The following is a 21,740-nucleotide window of genomic DNA, read 5'->3' on the forward strand; positions in this document are numbered from 1 at the left end:
AGGGGTAATAGCCACGCCCGCTGTATGGATTAAAACAAGGGCAAGATTTCGGAAATGCTGCATTTGGGCCAGACAAATCAACTGTTCTTGCAGCAGCAGCAGCAGCAACAGACGGAAACGCAGACAAGGGCGAAGGCGTCCGAAGGCGACCACGTGGACCATTGCCAGAGCACACTAGGTCAGCCCAGAGGTCCTCTCCCGCCTCTTCCCAAGGGCATCTTCCGCATCCGGTTAGGGGTCGCCATCGCGAGACGCCACGCGTTCGCAGGGATCAGGGCCCAATCAGGAGCGAGCTGTGGCCTCACGCCTGCGCAGAGGGGAGACGCGAGCGCCGCGTGGACGCTGACCTCGGTCCGCGCCTGCGCCTTGGTTTCTTCCAGGCGATTGGTTCCCATCTCTGAGGGGGACGCCTCACTTCAGTTTTCACTTTCTTTTTTTGCCCCCTCTCCCCTTTTCTTTTCCTTTGGCCGCGAGGTTTTACTTCCGGTGGCTAGCGCCGGTCAGCGAGAAAGTCGACATGTTCTCGCAGGCTGCCAGGCGTCCCGGGGTTGCCTCTCGCCTGAGACCCTGACTGGAGACAGAGCGCGGACAGGCGTGGCGTCCCTGTCAGCGCCCGCGGCGAGGACCCCGGGGCCGGGGCGGACGGCGTGTCCCTGAGGGGGCTCCCTGCGGGAGCGCGGAGCCGGCGACTGGTGCTTCCCACGTGCGCAGGTGTCGCGAGGGCCGGGGAGGACGCAGAGCACGGCCAGGAGAAGCATGGGAAGGAGGCCGAGCCGGGATCTCAGGTCCTCGGGGGCGGCGGCCAAGCCAAGCACGGGTAAGTCCCTCCCCGGCCTGGGCGCCCGGGAACCCTGCGAGGAGGACGGCGGTCTCCGAGGCTGAGCGCTCGGGCAGCTGCCGGGGCTTGGCTGCGAGGGTCGGCGGTTCTCCTCATCTTTTGCGGCGCTCCAGGTGAGGGGGTGGGAGGGGTCGGCGCCTTCTAGATGACTCGACCTTCTGTCCTGCGCTACAACTTGTGGCCGCGCTCGGTGTCGGCGGCAGAGAGATCGTAACCCTGTCATCTTGCCCCTTTTTGAGGCGTTTCGTTTGCGTCGGCTGTCAGGGGACAGCTTCGTCCTCAGGGATATGATGATAAGTTCTTGGCTGAAGTTTCCGTCTTCGGGTTTGCACCGGCTGGGAAATCATTTCCTGCGGGTTCTTCATGGCAATGCGCCACTTTTTCTTTAGAGGGTAAAACAGGTCTCTCCGCAGGGAGGGTCATTTTAGCAGCAAACCCCAGCCGTGCATGAGCGTTAGGATAGCTTGGTCCGAGCAACCCAGAAGTTTGTCTGAAGGCGGCGCCAAGCAGCGTTTCGTGGGAGAACTGGGTTGATGCCTCTGAAATTTTAAGGAAGATTACTTTGGGAATTCTCAAGTTTCTCTTAATCGCTTTCTCTTCCTTATTCTCCCTGTAAGGTAAAATTAGAATAGTAAAGTTTATGAAAGTGGATCCAAAACTTAAATATGTGGCATACAAGTGTATGCTATTATTGGAATAGCTTCCGCGATCCGAGAGTCCACGGTGTTCCCTGAATAAAACTAGGGGTGAGCCTGGCGGTAATCCTGCCTAGGAGGTTTATAACAAAGCAGTGTCCCCTAACGGGGCAAGAATACCCTTGTGTTGAAAAACTGCCTTATAGGAATGGCTGGCTGTATGCAGTATGTCCAGTACTGTACATCAATAAATAACTAAGCCAGGCCAGAAAAAGGGTGACAGAAGGTCCACAATTACTTTAAGGAAGACAAAGACGGTATATTCGAAATTTTGTGTATACAGAACATTTGCCCAAATGTAACTAATTTTCTTTAAAGGGAGATTATAAGCATCTCCTGTGGTCCAAACATAGTTGTTAAAATCGGTGAAGTGCCTAAGAACTTGACGGAGACATGGTGTTTGTTAAATACAGTATAATATCTATTTAGTAAAAATAGATCGATATGGCATGTATTTATCAAGTGAATCTTCTTCTATTGGTAGGCATTCAAGTTATTTTCAAGATATCCCTATAACTGACAATACTGCAGTGATTATCTCTTGCCGTTATAGACAGTGCTTCAGGTGGTCCTGATAGTATTTCTGTAGAATTGATTCTTTATGCCAGTGCTGGATAATAATGTTGCTAAATTGCCCTGAAATGATTGTACCTTTTTGTGTTCACTCGCTCAAAAGATGTGTTTTTATTCCATGCTAGCCAGCACTGGATGATAATGGTATTTTTAAAATATCTTAGCCACCTAGTAATTGTAAGTAGCATTCCGTTTTAATTTTTATCCTCCTTGGCGAATAGAAAAGTTAAGTCTTTTTAGCCAGGTCATATCATTTGCTGATGTTTTTATTGGGTCTGAGCTCTCTTTTCTTTCGCCCATGTAACTGTTGCCATAGAATTTAATTATCATAGTTTTATAATATATTTTGGTACTTTCTTTTGAAAAAGAGCTTTGGGTTTTTTTTTTTTTTTTTTGCATTTTTTTCTTCCAGAAGAAATTAGAACTATCTTTTTAAGTCCTATAGAAAATCTTGGGATATTGTTTGTGATGGTGTTGAATTTATAATTTGAAGAGACATTCGTTTGAGGTTTTACTTCTAGGAGAGTATATACATCTCCCTTTTTCTTCTTTAAACATTTTTATTGTGAAATACGCCGTTAATATGTACTGACAAAGTGTATCTGTAATAAATATGCTTTTTTGTCAGTACATATTAATGGCATCTTTCATAACAAAAATCAATAAAGGCTTAATTTAAAAGCTTTAGAAACTTTAGTTAGTTTAGAAACCTTTTGTGTGTTTCTACCCCAGGAGGAATGCGTTCCCTGCCCCCCATTACAATGGCCGTTATTAATTTTGTGTTAATTATTCCCTTGCCTTTTTAAACGGTTTTATCACCTATATAGGTATCCTTAACTATCATTGTTTACTCTTACCTGTTTTTGAACTTTAGTTAAATAAAGTCATGTTCTGTATTCTATGAGTTACTTTTGTTAAGCATTGTGTTTCTGAGATTCACTCATGTTAAAGCACGTGCCTATAGTTTAGCAATTTAGAAACTTTATTCCCAGGACCTCTTTACACTTTTAAGAACCACTGAGGGGGCCAGGCACGGTGGCTCACAAGTGTAATCCCAGCACTTTGGGAGGCCAAGGCAGGCGGATCACTTGAGGTCAGGAGTTAGAGACCAGCCAGGCCAACATGGTGAAACACCATCTCTCCTAAAAATACAAAAATTAGCTGGACGTGGTGGTGGCAGGTGCCAGTAGTCCCAGCTACTCGGGAGGCTGAGACAAGAAAATCACTTGAACCTGGGAGACAGGTTGCAGTGAGCCAAGGCCGTGCCACTCTACTGCTTGAAAGAGTGAGACTCCGTCTCAGAAAACCACTGAAGATCCCAAAGATCTTTTGTTTATTGGATTATATCAATTGATAATTACCATATTAGATATTAAAACTGATCAACTTGAAATGTATGTTTATTTATTGATACCTTTAAATGTAATAACGCATTACATCTTAACATATTTTATCCCCCCAAAATTAGTGATAAGAATGGGATTTTTGTACATTTTTGAAAATATGCTGAATGTCGCCTTTAATGACTAGAGCCTCATCTGCTTTTGTATTCATTGTGTTGCCATGTATTATTTTAGTTGAAGTACATGAAGAAAATCCAGCCTCATTCAGCTGAGTAAAGAGACAAATATTTTAATCTTTTCAGATGATTATGTTCTTTTTTGATACTTATCAAAACCTAACAGTTTTGTGTTTTTGTTTCTGTTTTGTTTTTTAGGACAGTGTCTTGCTCTGTTGTCCAGGCTAGAGTGCAGTGATGTGATCGTCGCTCACTACAGCCTCCAATTCCTGGGCTCAGACAATCCTGCCTCAGCCTCCTGAGTAACTAGGACTACAGGCACACACTACCAGGCCCAGCTAATTTTTAATTTTTTTTTTTTTTTGTAGAGATGGAGTCTTGCTATGTTGCCCAAGCTAGTCTTGAACTGCTGGCCTCTAGCAGTCCTGCCTCAGCCTCCCAAAGCACTGGGACTATAACATCCAGCCCCTAACCATTTGTTAAACGTTAGCTGCAGTGTAGAATTGGAAATCATATGAATGAACTTCTCATGCTCTAACATTAAAATCCAGTGGCCTGCCTTGCACTTTCAAGGGCTCTTTTACCTACACATGGGTCACTTGGAAAATATTGGTTCACTGAATTATGCAGCTCTTTCACATGATGACACATTTCATTATATAATTTCAGAAAATTGATTGGGTGTGTGGGCTCATGCCTGTGATCCTCGCACTTTGGGAAGTCGAGCTGGGAGGATTGCTTGAGCCAGGTTTGAGACCAGCCTGGGCAACATGATGGGACCCCATCTTTACAAAAAAAAACAACAACAAAAACAAAAAAAATTAGCTGAGCGTGGTAGCACACACCTGTGGTCCCAGCTACTTGGGAGGCTGAGGTGGGAGGATTGCTTGAGCCCAGGAGGTTGATACTGCAGTGAGCCATGATCGTGCCACTGCACTCCATCCTGGGTGACAGAGCAAGACCCTGTCTCCTTTAAAAAGTACAACCTTTGGAATGGCTTTTATTGAAGATCTGTTGATGATGAACACTCAGTTTTTGTTCACCTGAAAATGTCTTTATTTTGCAGCTATTCTTGAACGATGTTTTTGCTGAATACAAAAGTTGGCAATTGTTTTCTTTCAGCATGATGAAGCTCTTATTCTTCTGTCTTTTGGCTTTCATTATTGCTCTTGAAAAGTCACCTATCTGTCTTATCAATTCATTTTGTTCTGACTGCCTTGGGGGTTCTTTTGTTGTTTGTTTTGGTCTTTAGCTTTTTGCTGTTTTGCTGTTAACATGTATGTATCAGCCAGGAGCTGTGGCTCACGCCTGTAATCCCAGAACTTTGGGAGGCCGAGGCAGGCGGATCACGAGGTCAAGAGTTCGAGACCAGCCTGGCCAATATGGTGAAACTCTGTCTCTACTAAAAATACAAAAGTTATCTGGGCATGGGGGTGCGCGCCTGTAGTCCTAGCTACTCGGGAGACTGAGGCAGAAGAATTGCTTGAACCAGGGAGGCAGAGGTTGCAGTGAGCAAAGATCACACCACTGCACTCCAGCCTGGGCAACAAAGCAAGACCCCATCTCAAAAAAACAAACATGTATATATCTTGCTTGAGATTGTCATAAATCTGTAAATTGGAGGTGTTTTTAAATGTGTTTTTTCATAATTTATTAAATGTGAATTTCCATCTATGTTTTATTTATCTTGATGTATAAATACATTTTTTTATTATCTACATAGTAAATATTCTCTTCTGGTCTTTTACTCTTCTTTCACTTTGTTTCCCACAGCTTCCCCAACAGACATACATTGCCAAACTTGTGGATTTTTGATAATTTTTGATAATTGTGGATTTTTGATAAGTTAAAAGTAAAACAGTGAATCTCTGGAACTGGTCTTTTGGAAGAGGGGGTAGAGTTTTTGACTACTCTTTTCATTTTCTTCGTCATTACTGGTTTATTTAAATGTTTCTTCCATTTAGACCAATGTTGGTAAATTATATTTTTGTAGTTTTCGGATTTATTGATATAAATTATACATGGTGATTTATAATTTTAGAAATATCTTCCTTGTATTTGTGGTTATATCATCTTTGTTTTCAATATTTAATTTTTTCCTTTTTTCTTTATATTTGCTAAAAGATTGCCTATTATTACTCTTCAGATAGCTTTTGCTTTTATTGATTGACTTAGTTGGCTTTTTTAATTTGGTTTTTAAAATTACTGTTATTATCATAAGAAATGTATCTGGAGTATATTGTTTTCTCCTAGTAAGATTTTAATTACATTTAATTGGAGAACTAAATCCCTTGCTAATATTTTGTATAAAGATTCACTACCCTCCTTGGCATGGTGAAAGAGACCCTGGTTAGAACCTTTCATGTACACCTGCTCCCTCATTAGGAGAAAGAATATTCAAGACCCCAATGCCTGAGGTTTGTCCAGTTGAGGCACCTATTTCACCCTTGTGCATATCCCCTATTTATTGGTGCCCAGGACATTTTGTGTGGGCTACATGTAGAGGTCGTGGCCATACATAATTATCTTTGTTCTGGCATTAATCAGATGTCACTTTCTCTTTTGTCATATTTAATAATCAAGAGTACCCAAAAGTGGGTCGTGAAATATAATTGTTTCTGAGAGAAATTTATTCTCAGGATTTTCTTGTAAGAGGGACAAAACTACTTAGCAGTATGTATCATTACAATAAGTATATTAATGAATATGATGTAACCATTTTATACAGGTGAAAGACGGTTTAATGCTAAAGCACAAACTCATAAACCCAGTTCATGAGGAGCCAGAACAATGGTCATTACTGTATATAAATGTCTTAAAAAGTCACCATATAAGCTTTGAAATAATTCTAATGAAAATTATATGATCTTGAGGTTGGGTGTGGTGGCTCACGCCTGTAATCCCAGCACTTTGGGAGGCTGAGGTGGGTGGATCATGAGGTCAGGAGATCGAGACCATCCTGGCCAATATGGTGAAACCCCGTCACTACTGAAATACAAAAAATTAGCCTGGCATGGTGGTACACGCCTGTAGTCCCAGCTTCTCGGGAGGCTGAGGCAAGGGAATTGCTTGAACCTGGGAGGCAGAGATTGCAGTGAGCTGAGGTCGCGCCACTGCACTATAGCCTGACGACACAGTGAGACTCCGTCTCAAAAAAAAAAAAGTTATATGATCTTGAATATAGAAAGTATGGTCTCTAAAGAATTTGTTGTTGTTTTTACATAATGTAGCAGGAAAAAAAATTTGGTGTTTATGAGCATCAGCCTGATTACCAAAAATACTTTTTATGGTAAAGTAAACTGGATTTTGAGAATGTTAAAACAATCTTAAAAATTGAATATTAAATCAAAAAATAAGTCACAGCTAAATTAATAAGTCATGGTACATAGGCATAATACCCTTTACTCATGGGGTGTAATCCAAAAAAAAAGTTTTTAAAAAAGGTAATTTCTCTTCTACTGGATATACTAAATACCTTAGTGAATTTTGTATTTTGAATAGCTGTTAATCTACATAATTCTTTATAAATTTAACTTGCTTTATAAGTTCAAATTATCTTATATACTACATAACACACTAATGGTAATGATTAATAATATCTACTAATTAGGCTTTCTTCTGGGAAATGCATGTGGGTATTAGGTTGCTTAGTTAAAACATAATGAGTAAAGACGTCCTTGGGTAAGGCCAAATATTTCATCTTCCCCCTGCACCTCCATTTGATTTAATTTTTGGTGAATTTTGTTAGGGCTACATGGCTTATTGGGAAAGGACCTCATCCCTGCCCCAGGCATTGGTATCAGCTTTCCTGCAGATATGTGAAGTATTAAAAAGCCATATGGGAGGCAGAGGCGGGCAGATCAGTTGAGGTCAGGAGTTTGAAACCAGCCAGGTTAACATGGTGAAATGCCTTCTCTACTAAAAATACAAAAATTAGCTAGGCGTGGTGGCCCGTGCCTGTAATCCCAGCTCCTCAGGAGGCTGAGGCAGGGGAATCGCTTGAACCCAGGAGGCAGAGATTGCAATGAGCCAAGATTCTGCCACTGCACTCTTTCTCAAAAAAAAAAAAAAAAAAAAAAAAAAAAAAAAAAAAAGCCATATTCAGTATGCCTTTTAATTTTGTTACATGTATAAATACATTTTTAAAAAATTATCTATATAGTAAATTTAAAAAGCTGCATCAAACTGTAGCCGGTGAGGCTGCATAAATGACGGTGGGACGAAGAGTTGTAATAACTTGAGATCACTGTAGTGAAAAGAACGTGGATTTTAGATTAGACCAGAGATTGATAGATATCCTTACTGGGAGCTTGCGGGCAGGACACTTAAGGAAATTGGAGCTTGGAGTGAGTTTTGTAAAATAACACTAAGATCATCCTCCTAGTGGGGTTACTGTGTGACGTCCAAGAACTCAGGGGGAGTTGGCTTGCTGTCCTGTGCTCCGTTCTGACGACTGAGCCCGCCCAGGTCTGCCCAGGTTTGCGGGGTCCCGGATCCTGCGGGTTTTGTAGGGTTCCCTGGTGTGTGGAGTTCCCACCCCCTACAAGCTCCGTTGGGTCTACCGAGTGTGCGGGGATCTCCCATCTCTGTTGGCTGTGCGGGCTCAGCGGGGTTTGCAGGGATCCCCTCGTTCTGTGGGGGTCAGTGGGCGCCGAGTCAGGGCCATGACCCTGGGCTCCGCTCGCGGAGCTGGCGTCACCCTTGTTGACTTTCAAAAGGCGCTGCGGGCCCCGCGCCCTACACGCTCTGCACGACCTGCGCCGAGTTCCCCGCCCTGGCGCACTGGCCTTGGCTGGCGGGAGGGGGCCGGAGGGGCTGCCGGCAGAGCAGAGACACAGCCCCCTCCCCCACACACCATGAGGTGAGTCGGGGAGGGGCCCAGGTCTCCCCCATGCTGTTGTGGGAAGCTCTGACCCCCACTCTGCTTGGGGCGGGCTCACCTACGAAAGTGGCTCTTACTGCAGCACTGAGTGAGAAGGAGACCCGAGAAAAGGGGCCGATTCTGTCTAGGAGCGTTTTACCTTCTGGTGAGGGTGTGGGGAGAGAAGCTTTGGCACGGTCAGTGAAGCCCCACAGCAGAGCCCAGGTGATGAAAGACACTTTTGTATGGTACCCGAAGGCTTGCTTCACTCGTGATTGTGGGTAGGTTGTGCGTGGTAGTGGTGGGGCCCTTGCAGAACCACCGGAGAGGTGGTGCTGGTTTGTGTGTGTGCCTGTGTCAACCTTACTAAGGTCGTCTTTTGAAATGTGGAAGAGGGGTTGCACGTGGACTTTGCGCTTCAAGTATTTACAGGTTATTACCTTAGTTTTTACTCCCTTTGTGCGTTATTATCTTGGTTTAATCTTGTATGTGGCCAAAATGTTTTTTAATGAATGTTTAAGTTTCTGTGAAAATCGTACATTTCTCAAATTGTATTTTCTGGGTTGTAATAGGGTCACTTTGTTTTCTGGGTCTCTTGTTTTGACTTCTGAGAAATGCTATTGGTTTTCCCTACATTTTCTTCATTTAAAAAAAAAACAAAAAAAACCTGTAACTTCAGGAGTTCAAGACCAACCTGGACAACCTCATTTCTGGGGGGGAAAAACCCCACAAAACCACAGCTGTAACTGTCTGCTACTTAGGACTATAGGAAGTCTTTTTTCCAAAGTAGAAATAGCTTTATTTCACCCAGATTATGTTTATTTAAAATTTCAGATAATATATAAAGCTGTAAAAAGTAAACAAAAACTACCTGTACTTGTCCCACCCAAAAATAACTTCACAGAATGTTTGATTATCTACTGTGGTGCTAGGAGCTCTGTTGGACACTGGGAACTTTGGTGAACAAGACAATGCCTGCCTCTATAAACCTTACATTCTGGTGGGTAAAATAGACCTCTCCCAACCTTCCAAAAAGTAAATTTATTCCATGTCCTAATGCTTTAAAGAAAACACCTACTTTCAGCGGGGTGATTGCAGGTTTATCTGAGTGGATGACTTAAATAGATGTCACTAAGGAAGAGAAGGAGCTCAACCATGGGAGGAATGGGGAGGAAAAAAAAAAAAGAAATCTGATCAGAAATAACAGCATGCAAAAGGCCTTAAAAGAAGAAAAAGCTGTAAAAAGAAAGATCCATGTAGCTGGCACTCAGCAGTCGGGAAAGTAGAGCAAGATGAGGTGTGGGAAATTGGCAAGGACCAAATTTTACTTGTCCATTGCCAGAAGGGTGTGTTTTGTGTTCTGAGGGCAGTGAGAGGGTACTGAGGGGCTTTAATTAGAAATAAAATGATCTGGAAAACTAATTGATTAATTTGTTAAGTAAAATTTATTGAAACCCTACTGTATAACAGGCGCTGTTCTGAGCACTGGCAGTACAGCATTGAAAAGGACAAGGCCCCTGTATTCATGAAACTTATCTAGTGGTTGGAGGACAATCAGATAAACAAGAAAAAATACCAGATATTGATAAGTGTGCAGAAGATGACCATTGTTTAAATTGTGGTTTATATTCTTTAAGACGTGGTATATTACACATATATTTCTTTTGGAACTTGCTTTTCTTTCTCCTGAATAATTTATGGTAGGACCTTTTTCACTGTTACTAGTTTCCTTTGGGGGCATCTTAGTTTGTTTTTGGATTAAGTATGGTAAAAAATAACATGTATAAATGAAGAAATACTGTGCAGCAACAAAAAATTTGCATGTTACAAGGCATCTGGTGAACGTTATATAGTAACTTCCTTTTGACAGTCTGACATGTGGCTCTCCTACCCCATCCCAAACCCCAGCTGCCCCTTTATGGTTTTTTACTTTGACCTATTAGTATGGTTACATTTATAGATTTACTATTTATTGAACCATTTTGCATCTTAGAATGAGCCCTAATTGATCTGTTATCATTTTAATGTCCTGATGGATTTACTTTGCCAATGCATATATTTAGGATTTTTTTGTCAATATTCATAAGAGATTGGTCTGTAGTTGTTTTTCAATGTTTTGTCTAGTTTTGATATTCACATCTGCTTGCTTTGTAAAAGTAGTTGAGACGTTTTATTTCTTTTTCTGAGTTTTGGAACAGATTAAATTGCCAAGTGTTATTTATTCTTCAGTTACCAAATTCGTATTTCCTAAACACTATGTGCTAGGAATTGGACTGGATGCTGAGTAATCAGTAGTAAACAAAACAGATATGGTTCCTGCCATGATATTGCTTGGCTTATGAAGGAAAATGACATTAATGAAGAAACTACACATATGTAATTATAAATCATGCAAGAAAAGGACAGGATGCTTTGAGAGAATATCATTGAAGATCTTTAGATTGTGCTTTTTATGCATTTGAGTAAATGACTATTGAGTATATACATATACACTAACAGCTAATTATTAATATGTATTGATTTGGTATGTAATTAGGGCTGTGGTGGGTACATTGGTAAAATGAGGTCTTCATAATTACACAAATTAAAATATAAAATAATGGCAATAGTAGCTACCATTGTAGGAGGTAGCTGCATCGTTTTTTAACTGTAGAAATTAAGACAGATGAAGTAGACACTTTTAGTCTAACATATTCAATTGTATACACTCTTTGGGAGTCTCTGTAGGATTATAGTAAAAGAATAAGGCTATAAATCCACAAAGATCAAGAGGAGGTGAGAGTAAGATACAGCTGAAATCAATATTTGGAAAACTAGAAAGGAAATGGGCAAGTAATAAATTATTTCATGAATTAGAGAATGCTGAAAGCTGACGAGAGGTAAGCCAACAAGGAGCAAGCAGATTCTTTCCACAGAATCTGGAAAAGTTTTAGGAATTGGGGGTATCAAGTACAGTATTTCTGAAGTCAAGAATTACAGGACAGGGTGGGAATAGAAGGGTTGGTTGATGGTCTTTATCATTTTGACACCCTGAAACCCCTTCTCCACTCCCATACACCCAGACAACTACTATCTCCTCTACCTTGACAGAAGACTGAAAGTTTATACTCAGGAGACATTAACTGGGAGGCTCCAGATGGCTGAGGTGGGGGTGAAGCGCCTAAATGAAAATGAAGATTGAGTGAAAGTCAGGTCAACATGCTGAACCTAGAGCAGTTGTCTTTTTTTGATTGGCTTCCAAACTGTCAGGCTTACGTGTCCCTCAACAACATATTAACGGATTCTTAGCTGGGGAAACTTACCAGCCCATGGCAAAGTATTGAACAGATATGAACTACGGGAATTCACCTGATTGAACAGTTGGATCCATCAGATCACCCGAAGAGTAGAGCTGCTGGTCAGGAAGCATTGTTCATGTACCACAGCTTCTATTCAGCTTTTATTTTTTGAGACAGGGCCTCACTCTGTCACCCAGACTGAAGTGCAGTAGCGCCATCGTAACTCACTATAGCCTGGAACTCCTGGGCTCAAGCCATCCTCCCACCTCATCCTCATGTGTAGCTGGGACTACGGGCATATGCCACCACGTCCAGCTAATATTTTTATTTTTTGTAGAGATGGGGTCTCATTATGTTGCCAGGCTGGTCTTGAACCCCTGAGCATAAGTGATCCTCCCACCTTGGCCTCCCAAAGTACTAGGATTATAGGCATGAGCCACTGGTGCCTGGCCCTAGTCAGCTTTTAAATGCCTCACATTTGAGCATAAATGTACAGCCAAGGGTCACCTGCCATGGGATGAAAGTCTCTAATGAAAAAGAGACCAAGTAGGAAATAAAAGGAGCTGAGTATAAATAGATTTACTTTAGGGAACAGAAGAAACTTCAACAAATAAAACTAGTATCTTTAAAGAGAAGATATTCCTTCTGTGAAAGATGAAAAAGGTTCTGTTTTAAAAAGAGAAATTATTTAAAAAATTGCTGCAATAGAATAAATTTTTTAAAAATTTAATACAAGGTTTAGATAATAAAGCTGAAGAATTCTCCCCCAAAAACCAGAAGAGCAACAAGAATTAGAAAATAAGAGTGAAATGGTAAGAAAATGAGAGGACTAGCCAAGGAGGTTCTTCATCTAATACAGTGGAAGGAAACTATGTCCCAGAACCGAAGGAGGTGAGTTTCTAGGTTGAAAGGGCCTATTAAGTGCCCTGATCAGTAAAACAGAAACAAACAAAAAATAGAACAAAACCTCATTGTACCAAATGTATAGTTCCAAAAGGAACAAGACCAGATTCATTCTTAATCTTCCTACTTCTGAAAAGAAGAATGGGGGCAGAGAACGAGGGGCTAGCTCTCAAACTGCATTTTAACAAATTTAGGGAAAAAGGAAACCTTCTTAACTTCAAATTGTATGCAAGTGCTGTTAGGAATCCCCAGTGGGAAGTTCCAGCAGTTCTGTGACGAAGATAAAGTTGCGCAGAGGAAGCATATTTCAGGTATCTCCAGCAACTTACTCATATCCAGAATCAGCCCTGTCCAAAGAGAGAAGTCTTGTATTCCTGACTAAGACTGAGAAGCCATATGGTATCCATCAAGGAAGGAGAAAGTAAAATGAGCAAGTGCCTGGGTGGGGCCTGGGGGAGGCAGAGATCTTAGTGCTAATAAAATACTCCTAGAAATGAGTGCATAACCTTGGAAATCTAGGGTTGTGTCTCTAAGAGGTAAGCAGAGCTGGCAGTAAAGGCCCTTCTGAACCAGATTACATTTGGAGATTAGACAAGGAACAAGAACAAGGCACTATATTATAAAACAGCAATCCTCTGATTTAGGAACAGGGGGAACCCTAAAGAAACATGACAACTGCCATCCCCTCCCTACACCCTGAATCTGCTGATAACAGTCCAGGATAATTCATCTCATTCAGACATGTATAACAAAAATAGTATGTACGATATCCATACAATGACTGGTGGATTGTATTTTTTATATTTTGTGTTAGTTTTTTGTTCTATATGATTTTTATTATTGAAGATATAATTCACATGCCATGAAATTCACCATTTAAAAGTGTACAGTTCACTGGCTTTTAATTTATTCACAAGTTGTGCAACCATCACCACTATCAATTGCATTGACCCTAGTGCTTTACTTTCCCTTATATTCACGCCATGACCCTACGCAGTTCCTTCCATTAAAGTGACAGAGATATTACCCTACTCCTTGACTTTGTGTTTGGCTATGTGACTTGCTAAGGTAAAAGTGACCCCATGTCAGTTTCAAGCCTAAGCCTTACCAGGCCTTGGGTATTTTTATTTGTTCTCTTTCTGTCTGTGCCATTTCCATGAGAAAAGCATGTCTCTCCTAGCTCATTGATTGAGGGAAGATGAGAGATAGGAGAGTGAGGGCCACCCCAGCTGAGTTAAGCTGAATTCAGTGAACACTGTAGAGATGTGAGTGATAAAAAAATGATTGTGGTTGTAAGCCACTGAACTTTAGGATGGCCTGTTAATAAACAATAGTTAACTGAACAGTTATATGATTAAAAATTTAAAAAGAGAAAGAAAAACCACAATTTTCTACAGATGGTGTTTTTCAAAACAATATTGCCAGAAAATAAATCACAAGTAGTCAAGCTACTGCCTGTGGTCTTGCCTGTTTTTGTAAATAAAGTTGTACGGGGACATGGTCATTCCCATTTATGCACTTTCTATGGCTGTTTTTATGCTCTACTGGTAGAGATGAGTAGTTGTGACAGAGACCGTGTGGTTCATAATCTTAAAATATTTATTTTCTGACCCTTTATGAAAAAGCTTGCTGACCTTTTGAAGTATATGGAAAATGTGACCTAAGGTTTTAACACAAATTTTAAAATACATTTATATACCATATCATACCCATTAAGATAGCGATAATCAAAAAGACAGATAATAAGTGTTGACAATGCTGTGGAAAAATTGGAACCTTCTGTATACTACTGGTGGAAATATAAAATGGTGCAGCCACTTTGAAATCAGCCTGGCAGTTTCTCAGATGAGCAGACACAGATTTACTGGAAGAGCAAGCAGTTCTACTCTAAGGTATATTCCTAAGAGAAATGAAAACATGTTCACATAAAAACTTATACATGAATGCTCATAGCAGCAGCATTCATAATAGCCAAAATGTAGAAACAACCCAAATGTCCATCAGTTGATGGATAAACAAAATGTAGTATATCCACAAAGTGGAATATTATTTGGCATAAAAAGGTATGAAATACTGATATATGCTTTAACATGGATGAACCTCAAAAACAAGCTAAGTGAAAGAAGGCAATCATGAAGGACCACATACTGTATGACTCTGTTTATAAGAAATGGTCTGGAATAGGCAGATCTGTAGAGACGGTAAATTATGTTTGCCTAGGCCTAGGAACCAGTGAGGGGTGAGGAGGATAGCTAAGGGGTAGAAGGTTTCTTTGGGGATAATGAGCATACTCTAAAATTGATTGTGGTGAAGGTTGCACAATTCTGTGGATATACTAAAAGCAATTGAATTGTACACTTTATGTGGGTGAATTTTATGCTATATGAATTATATCTCAACATTGTATTAGAAAGTAAAATGAATGAAGCATAGAAGTTATGGAGAAATACTGGAAAGCAGAAAATACAAGAACTCAAGGAAGAGACAGCCAGACAACAGTAGGATGTGAAACAGGAACCAGCAAAAAAAAAAAGAAATAGAGAAAAATGATCAAGCCATTTCAGAAGTACCCAAGGTAGACTAAACACCATGGCAAAGATCATAAAAGTAGAAATGAAATTTTTTGGTAAGTATATTTTACTACAATTTTGATAATGCAAAGAAACAAAACAAAAGATAGACATGAGAAAAGTGAGTAAAATAGGTATACATTTATTTTTATTGATGCATAGTAGATGTACATAGTTTTAGGATACATGTGATAATACATTCATATAATTTGTAAAGATCAAGTCAGTGTAGTTGGGATATCTGTCACCTTAAATATTTCTCTCTTCTTTGTGCTAGAACCACTCAAATTCTTCTAGTCATTTTGAAATATATAATAGATTGTAAACTGTGGTCAACCTACTGATCAACACTATGTCTTACTTTTATCAAACCATATGTTTATATATATTAATCAACTTCTCTTTATTCCTTTCTTCCTCCTACCCTTTCCAGCCTCTGATAACCACCAAATCTACTCTCTATTTTCATAAAATCCACTTTTTTAGCTTCCACACATGAGTGAGAGTGTGTGATATTTGTCTTTGTGTGCTTGGCTTATTTCACTTAACATAATGATCAGTGTTGCTGAAAATGGCAGGATTTTATTCTTTTTTATAGCTGAATAATACTGCATTGTGTATACTACATTTTCTTTATTAATCTATTGATGGACACTGACGTTGATTTTATATTTTGGCTGTTGTGAATAGTGCTGCAATAAATATGGGAGTGCAAATGTCTTTTTGATGTGTTGATTTTCTTTCTTTTGGATATATACCCAGTAGTGTAATTGCTGGATCATATGGTAGTTCTGTTTTTATTTTTTTGAGAAAGCTCTATACTGTTTTCCATAGTGGCTGTACTAACTTACATTTCTACCGGCAGTGTGTAAGGGTTCCCCCTTCTCCATATCTTTGCCAGCATTCATTATTGCTTGTCCTTTTAATAAAAGCCATTTTAATTGGGGCGAGATGATGTCTCATAGTTTTGATTTGCATTTCTCTAATAATTCCTGATGTTGAGGATTTTTTCATATACCTCTTGGCCACTTTTATGTCTTCTTTTGAAAAATGCTTATTCAGATCTTTTGCCTGTTTTTTAATTGGGTTATTTGTGGGGGGGGGGGGTGTGTGTGTGTGTTTCCTTGCTTCCTTGCTGTTGAGTTGTTTGAGCTCCTTATAAATTCTGGTTGTTAATCTTTTGGCGGGTGAGTAGTTTGCAAATATTTTCTCCCATTCTGTGGGTTGTCTCTGTACTTCATTGTTTCCTTTGCTGTGCAGAAGCTTTTTTTAGCTTGATGTAATCCCATTTGTCTATTTTTGCTTTGGTTGCCTGTGCTTTTGAGGCCTTAAACAAAAAAACTTTGCCCAGACCAGTGTCCTGGAGCGTTTTCCCAGTGTTTTCTTCTAGTAGTTTCATAGTTTTGGGTCTTAGATGCTTAGATATAGGTCTTTAATCCATTTTGAATTTTGGGTATGGTAAGATTGTTTCATTCTTCTGCATATAGTTATCCAGTTTTCCCACCACCGTTTATCAGAGACTGTCCTTTTCCCATTGTATGTTTTAGTTCCTTTGTCGACGATGAGTTGGCTCTACATGGATTTACGCCTGGGTTCCCTGTTCTGTTCCACTGGTCTATGTTTCTGTTTTTATGCCAGTGCTGTAGCTTTGTAGTAAATTTTGAAGTCAGGCAGTATGATGCCTCCAGCTTTGTTGTTTTTGCTCAGTATTGGTTTGGCTGTTCCGGATGTTTTGTGGTTCCATATAAATTTTAGGATTTGATTTCTATTTCTGTGCAGAATGTCCCTGGAATTTTGATAGGGGTTCATTGCATTGAAACTGTAAATTGACTTTGGGTAGTATTCAACAATATGAGTTCTTCTAGTCCATGAGCATAAAGTATCTTTCTGTTTTTTAATGTCCACTTCAATTTCTTTCATCATTGTTTTATAGTTTTTCTTGTATAGATCTTTCACCTCTTTGGCTAAATTGATTCCTAGGTATGTTATATTCTTTGTAGCTATTGTAAATGGGATTGCTTTCTTTATTTCTTTTTCAGATTGTTTGCTGTTGGTGTATATCAACGCTACTGATTTTTGTATGTTGATTTTGTATCCTGCAACTTTACTAAATTTGTTTATCAGTTCTAACAATTTTTTTTGGTAGAGTCCAGGTTTTTCTAAGTATAAGATCATGTTATCTGTGAACAGGCTCATTTGACCTCTTTTCTGATTTGGATGCCCTCTGTTTCTTTCTCTTGTCTAATTTCTCTGCCCAGTACTTCAGTACTGTGTTGAATAAAAGTGGTGAAAGTAGGCATCCTTGTCTTGTTCCATATCTTAGAGGAAGGACTTTCAGTTGTTCCTTGTTCAGGATGATGTTTGCTATTGGTTTGTCATATGTGGCCTTTATTACTTTGAGATATGTTCCTTCCATATGCAGTTTGATGAGAACTTTTTGTTTTTTAGTCATAAACAGATGTTGAATTTTATTAAATGCGTTTTCAGCATCTGTTGAAGTAATCACATGGTTTTTGTTCTTAGTTCTGTTAATGTATCACATTTATTGATTTGCACATGTTGGACCATCCTTGCATCCCTGGGATGAATCCCACTTGATCATGGCAAATATCTTTTTACTGTGTTTTTAAATTTGATTTACTAGTATATTGAGAATTTTTGCATCTATGTTTATCTATGATATTGGCCTGTAGTTTTCTCTTTTCATTGTCTCCTCTGGTTTTAGTATCAGTAAAGTTGACCTTGTAGAATTAGTTTGGAAATATTCCCTCCTCTTCAATTTTTTGAAAAGTTTGAATAGAAATTTATATTAGTTCCTCTTTAAATGTTTGGTAGAATCCAGCAGTGAAGCTATAAGGTCTTGGGCTTTTCTTTAATGGGAGAGTTTTTATTATAGCTTTGATCTCATTACTAAAATGGTATTTTTTTTTTTTTTTCTGGTAAGTAAAGATAGATAAGACAGCCAAAAGAGATCCAAAATGGACAAAACTGGAGCCCCCAAAAAGAAAACCAATTCCATAGAATACGTATCTTAAAGTATAATTCAAGGGTTTTTTTTTCCTTAAAAGACTTAAATCTATTGAAAAGACACACATACTCAGGGAAAACTGGCCCAGCATTGAGACAGATTCTGGTAAAAAGTTTGAACTGGCAAAAGATCATATAATGAAAATCAGATTGGTGCAGAATAACAGAAACATTCAATACCAGAAAATAGTAGAAGAACTACATGTCAGCTACTTAAAGAACATGTGAGCCAAATATTTTTTTGTCCTGCCAAGGTGTCTTTTGGGTATAAAGACTACATACTGGCTGGTAGTTTTAAATATTCAGAGTTTTACATCTTTTTATATGAACCTTTCTTAAGGAAACAACTAAAAGACAGATACCAGCTAATCAGTAAATGAAAAAGGAAACTTCAGCAAAGGAATGAACTGCTAAATTCTCAATAATTAGAAGATAATATTAGGGATCATTGTCTTCCTAATTTTAAAGGGAGTACTTTAATGTCTCACCATTGTATATGTAGGCTGCTTTCTAGATATCTGCTTATCAGGTAATCTGTTTACTATGAGTTATCTTTTTAATCACGAGTGGCTGTTGAATTTTATATCTAGTAAGGCACAGTTTTTCTTTAATCTCTCAGTATGATTAATTTTATGAATAAATTGACTAATGTTACACCTTCCTTCCTTGAATTCCTGGCGTAAGCTTTACCTCAATCACATTGTTTTATATTTTATTCGTATTGCTAGTTTAGGTTTTTCTGGTTTTTATTTAAGATTTTTTTTTGCATGTGTTGTCATTGGTGATCTTACCTTAAAATTTTCTTTTGTAGTTGTTCCGTTCTGGGTTTTCATTCAAGGTTGTGCTAGACTTATAATTTGAGAAAGTTTTCATTCTTGGCCAGGCGCAGTGGCTCACGCCTGTAATCCCAACACTTTGGGAGGCCTAGGTGGGTGGATCCACCTGAGGTCAGGAGTTTGAGACCACCCTGGCCAAGATGGTGAAACCCTATCTCTACTAAAAATACAAAAATTAGCTGAGCCTCGTGGTGGGCGCCTGTAATCCCATCCCACTTACTCGGAGGCTGAGGCAGAAGAATCACTTGAACCTGGGAGGCGAAAGTTTCAGTAGCCGAGATTGCACCACTGCATTCCAGCCTGGGCGACAGAGTGAGACGCCATCTCAAAAAAAAAAAAGAGAAAGTTTTCATTCTTGTGAATAATGTTTATGTGGGAAAACTTCTGGGCTTGAAACTTATATACCTGTAACAATTAACTCTACCACTTATTTAATAGTATCTGATCTTCTCTTTTTATTTTCTCCTCTTATTTGCTTTGGGTTTACTGTGTTGTTCCATTTTCTGAGTTCTTGAATTGACTCTAGCTTGTTGATTTTAAAAATGTTTTTCTTCTGTAATGTATACATTTGAAACAAACAGTTTTCTTGTAGATATTTTAGATAATATCTTAAGCTTAGATCATGTTACTCTTTAACTTATGAACTATTTGTGTGTAGGATTTTTAAAATTTAAATTTCCAAACGTGGGGCTTTTGAAATTAACTTTTTATGGTTACATTGTCATTTTACTTGACTTTGGTCAGAGATCAGTTGTTTTTTAGTACTCTGGGAATTTCCTTTATGGCCAAAGTCATAACCGTTGGGTTTTGTTTTGGGACTTTCAGCTCAACTTTATTGAGGTCTAATTTTCATACAATAAAATGAACACAATTTAAGTATATAGTTCAGTGAATTTTGGTAAATGTATGTACCATGTGATGACTACACCAATAAAAATATAGTGTGTGTCCATCACCGCAGAAAGTTCCCTTGTGCTTACCCCACTTGCAGTCAATTTTCCTATTCCTGCCCCCTACTGTAGGCAACTAATGAAACGCTTTTTATCACCATAGATTAATTTTGCTACTTCTTGAACTGCATATGTATGGAATTCTACAATATGTACTCTTTTGTGTCTGACAACTTTTGCCCAGTTTAATGTTTTGAGATGCATGCGTCAGTTTTACTGTTTTTATTGCTGATTATTATTATGTGTGAATATACAAGTTTGTTTATCCATTCACCTATTTATGAATATTGGAGTTGTTTCCAGTTTTAGGCTACTGTGAAAAAGCTGCTCTTGAACATTCATGTGCAAGTGTTTTTGTAGATATGTTTTATTCTCTTGAGTAAATATCTGGGAATAGAATAGTTGGGTCATATGGTAAGTGTGTGTTTATAAGAAACTGATGTTATTTTTTCAATTGGCTATATAATTTTTCAGTTGGCTTTATATTTCTACTAGGAGCGTTCCAGAGGCTCCTCATCTTTGCCAGTGCTTGGTATTTTCAGTCTTTTTAGCCATTCTGCTGGAGCGGTAGTATTTTATTGTGGTTTTAATTAGCACTTCCCTGATAACTAATAATGTTAACCCATTTCCCATGTTTCCTTTTATTATATGCTTTCTTTTGTGAAATGTGTCTATGAGTTTTTTATATATTCTAGGTACAGGTGCTTTGCAAATATTTCCCATTTCTTAATAATGATACCTTGGAAGATCAGATGGTTTTAATTTTTAGGAAGTCTGATGTATACGTTTTTCTAGGTCACTAATTTTGTGCCCTATGAAAACTTTATGTACCCTATAGTCAAGAAAATGTTTCCCTATGATTTTTTAAATTTTATAATTTTAGCCAAATAGTTATAGTTTTTATGTTTAGGTCTGTAATTCATTTTGAGTTAAATTTTATGGTTTAAGGTAGAGGTTTGAGGTTCATGTTTTTCCCCCTATTTTAGTTGTTCCATAGGAGCATTTATTGTAAAGATATTCTTTCTCAATGGAATTTTACTGGTAATATTAAATATCTGTTATCTGGACTCTCTTCTGTCCCATTGCTCTATATGCATTTTCTTTATATCAGTACCCCCTTGTCTTGACTACTTTAGCTTTGTAGTAATTCTTAAAATCAAGTAGTGAGTCCTTCAACTTTGTTCTTCTTTTTCAAAATTGTTTTGGCTTATATCTTTCTTACATACGTTTTAGAATCAGATCATCAGTTTCTGCAGACTGAGATTGTGTTGAATCTGTAGATCAATTTTGTATCTTAACATCCCCCAGCAAAGTTAGAAAGCCAGGCAGTAATATCAGAGGGCACAAGCCCAGATTGAATCTGGAAGGCATAGTGCTCCAGAAAGGATCCTTCCAAAAAAAAGATAAGAAACTGCTCAAAATGAACAAAATCTTTGATCTATGTTTATCCAGAAGATATTGTTAGTTCTCTAGAATTTCAAGCTGAAATAATGATTGGTAACTGAAATTTAAGCAGAGGTTACTTTAAATTCAGAAAAGCAAAACATGGTGTAAGAAAGGAACTTGACTACACAGTATGGCTCAGCAGTGATTAATACATGCAGTTAAGTAGGGAAACCTAGGCCTAGCACGGTGGCTCATGCCTGTAATTCCAGCACTTTGGGAGGCCGAGGTATGGCGATCACTTGAG

General features: G+C 38.9%; 1 protein-coding gene across 15 annotated transcripts in view; it reads left to right on the plus strand.

The window, feature by feature from the left end:
- Positions 1-479: 479 nt before the first annotated feature.
- TASOR2 (transcription activation suppressor family member 2) overlaps positions 480-21,740 on the plus strand; it is a 79,329-nt gene continuing 58,068 nt past the window's right edge. For 7 of the 15 annotated variants that reach the window (XM_037983295.2, XM_037983297.2, XM_037983308.2 and 4 more), the window contains exon 1: positions 480-817. In XM_037983295.2, the coding sequence (XP_037839223.2) occupies positions 757-817 (61 nt within the window). In that variant the 5' untranslated portion in view covers positions 480-756. The remainder of the gene's footprint in view (positions 818-21,740) is intronic. The other 8 variants (XM_037983300.2, XM_037983302.2, XM_037983310.2 and 5 more) reach the window with 4 other exon arrangements.

This window comes from Chlorocebus sabaeus, chromosome 9 (assembly GCF_047675955.1).
Source record: "Chlorocebus sabaeus isolate Y175 chromosome 9, mChlSab1.0.hap1, whole genome shotgun sequence".
NCBI classification, from domain to species: domain Eukaryota; kingdom Metazoa; phylum Chordata; class Mammalia; order Primates; family Cercopithecidae; genus Chlorocebus; species Chlorocebus sabaeus.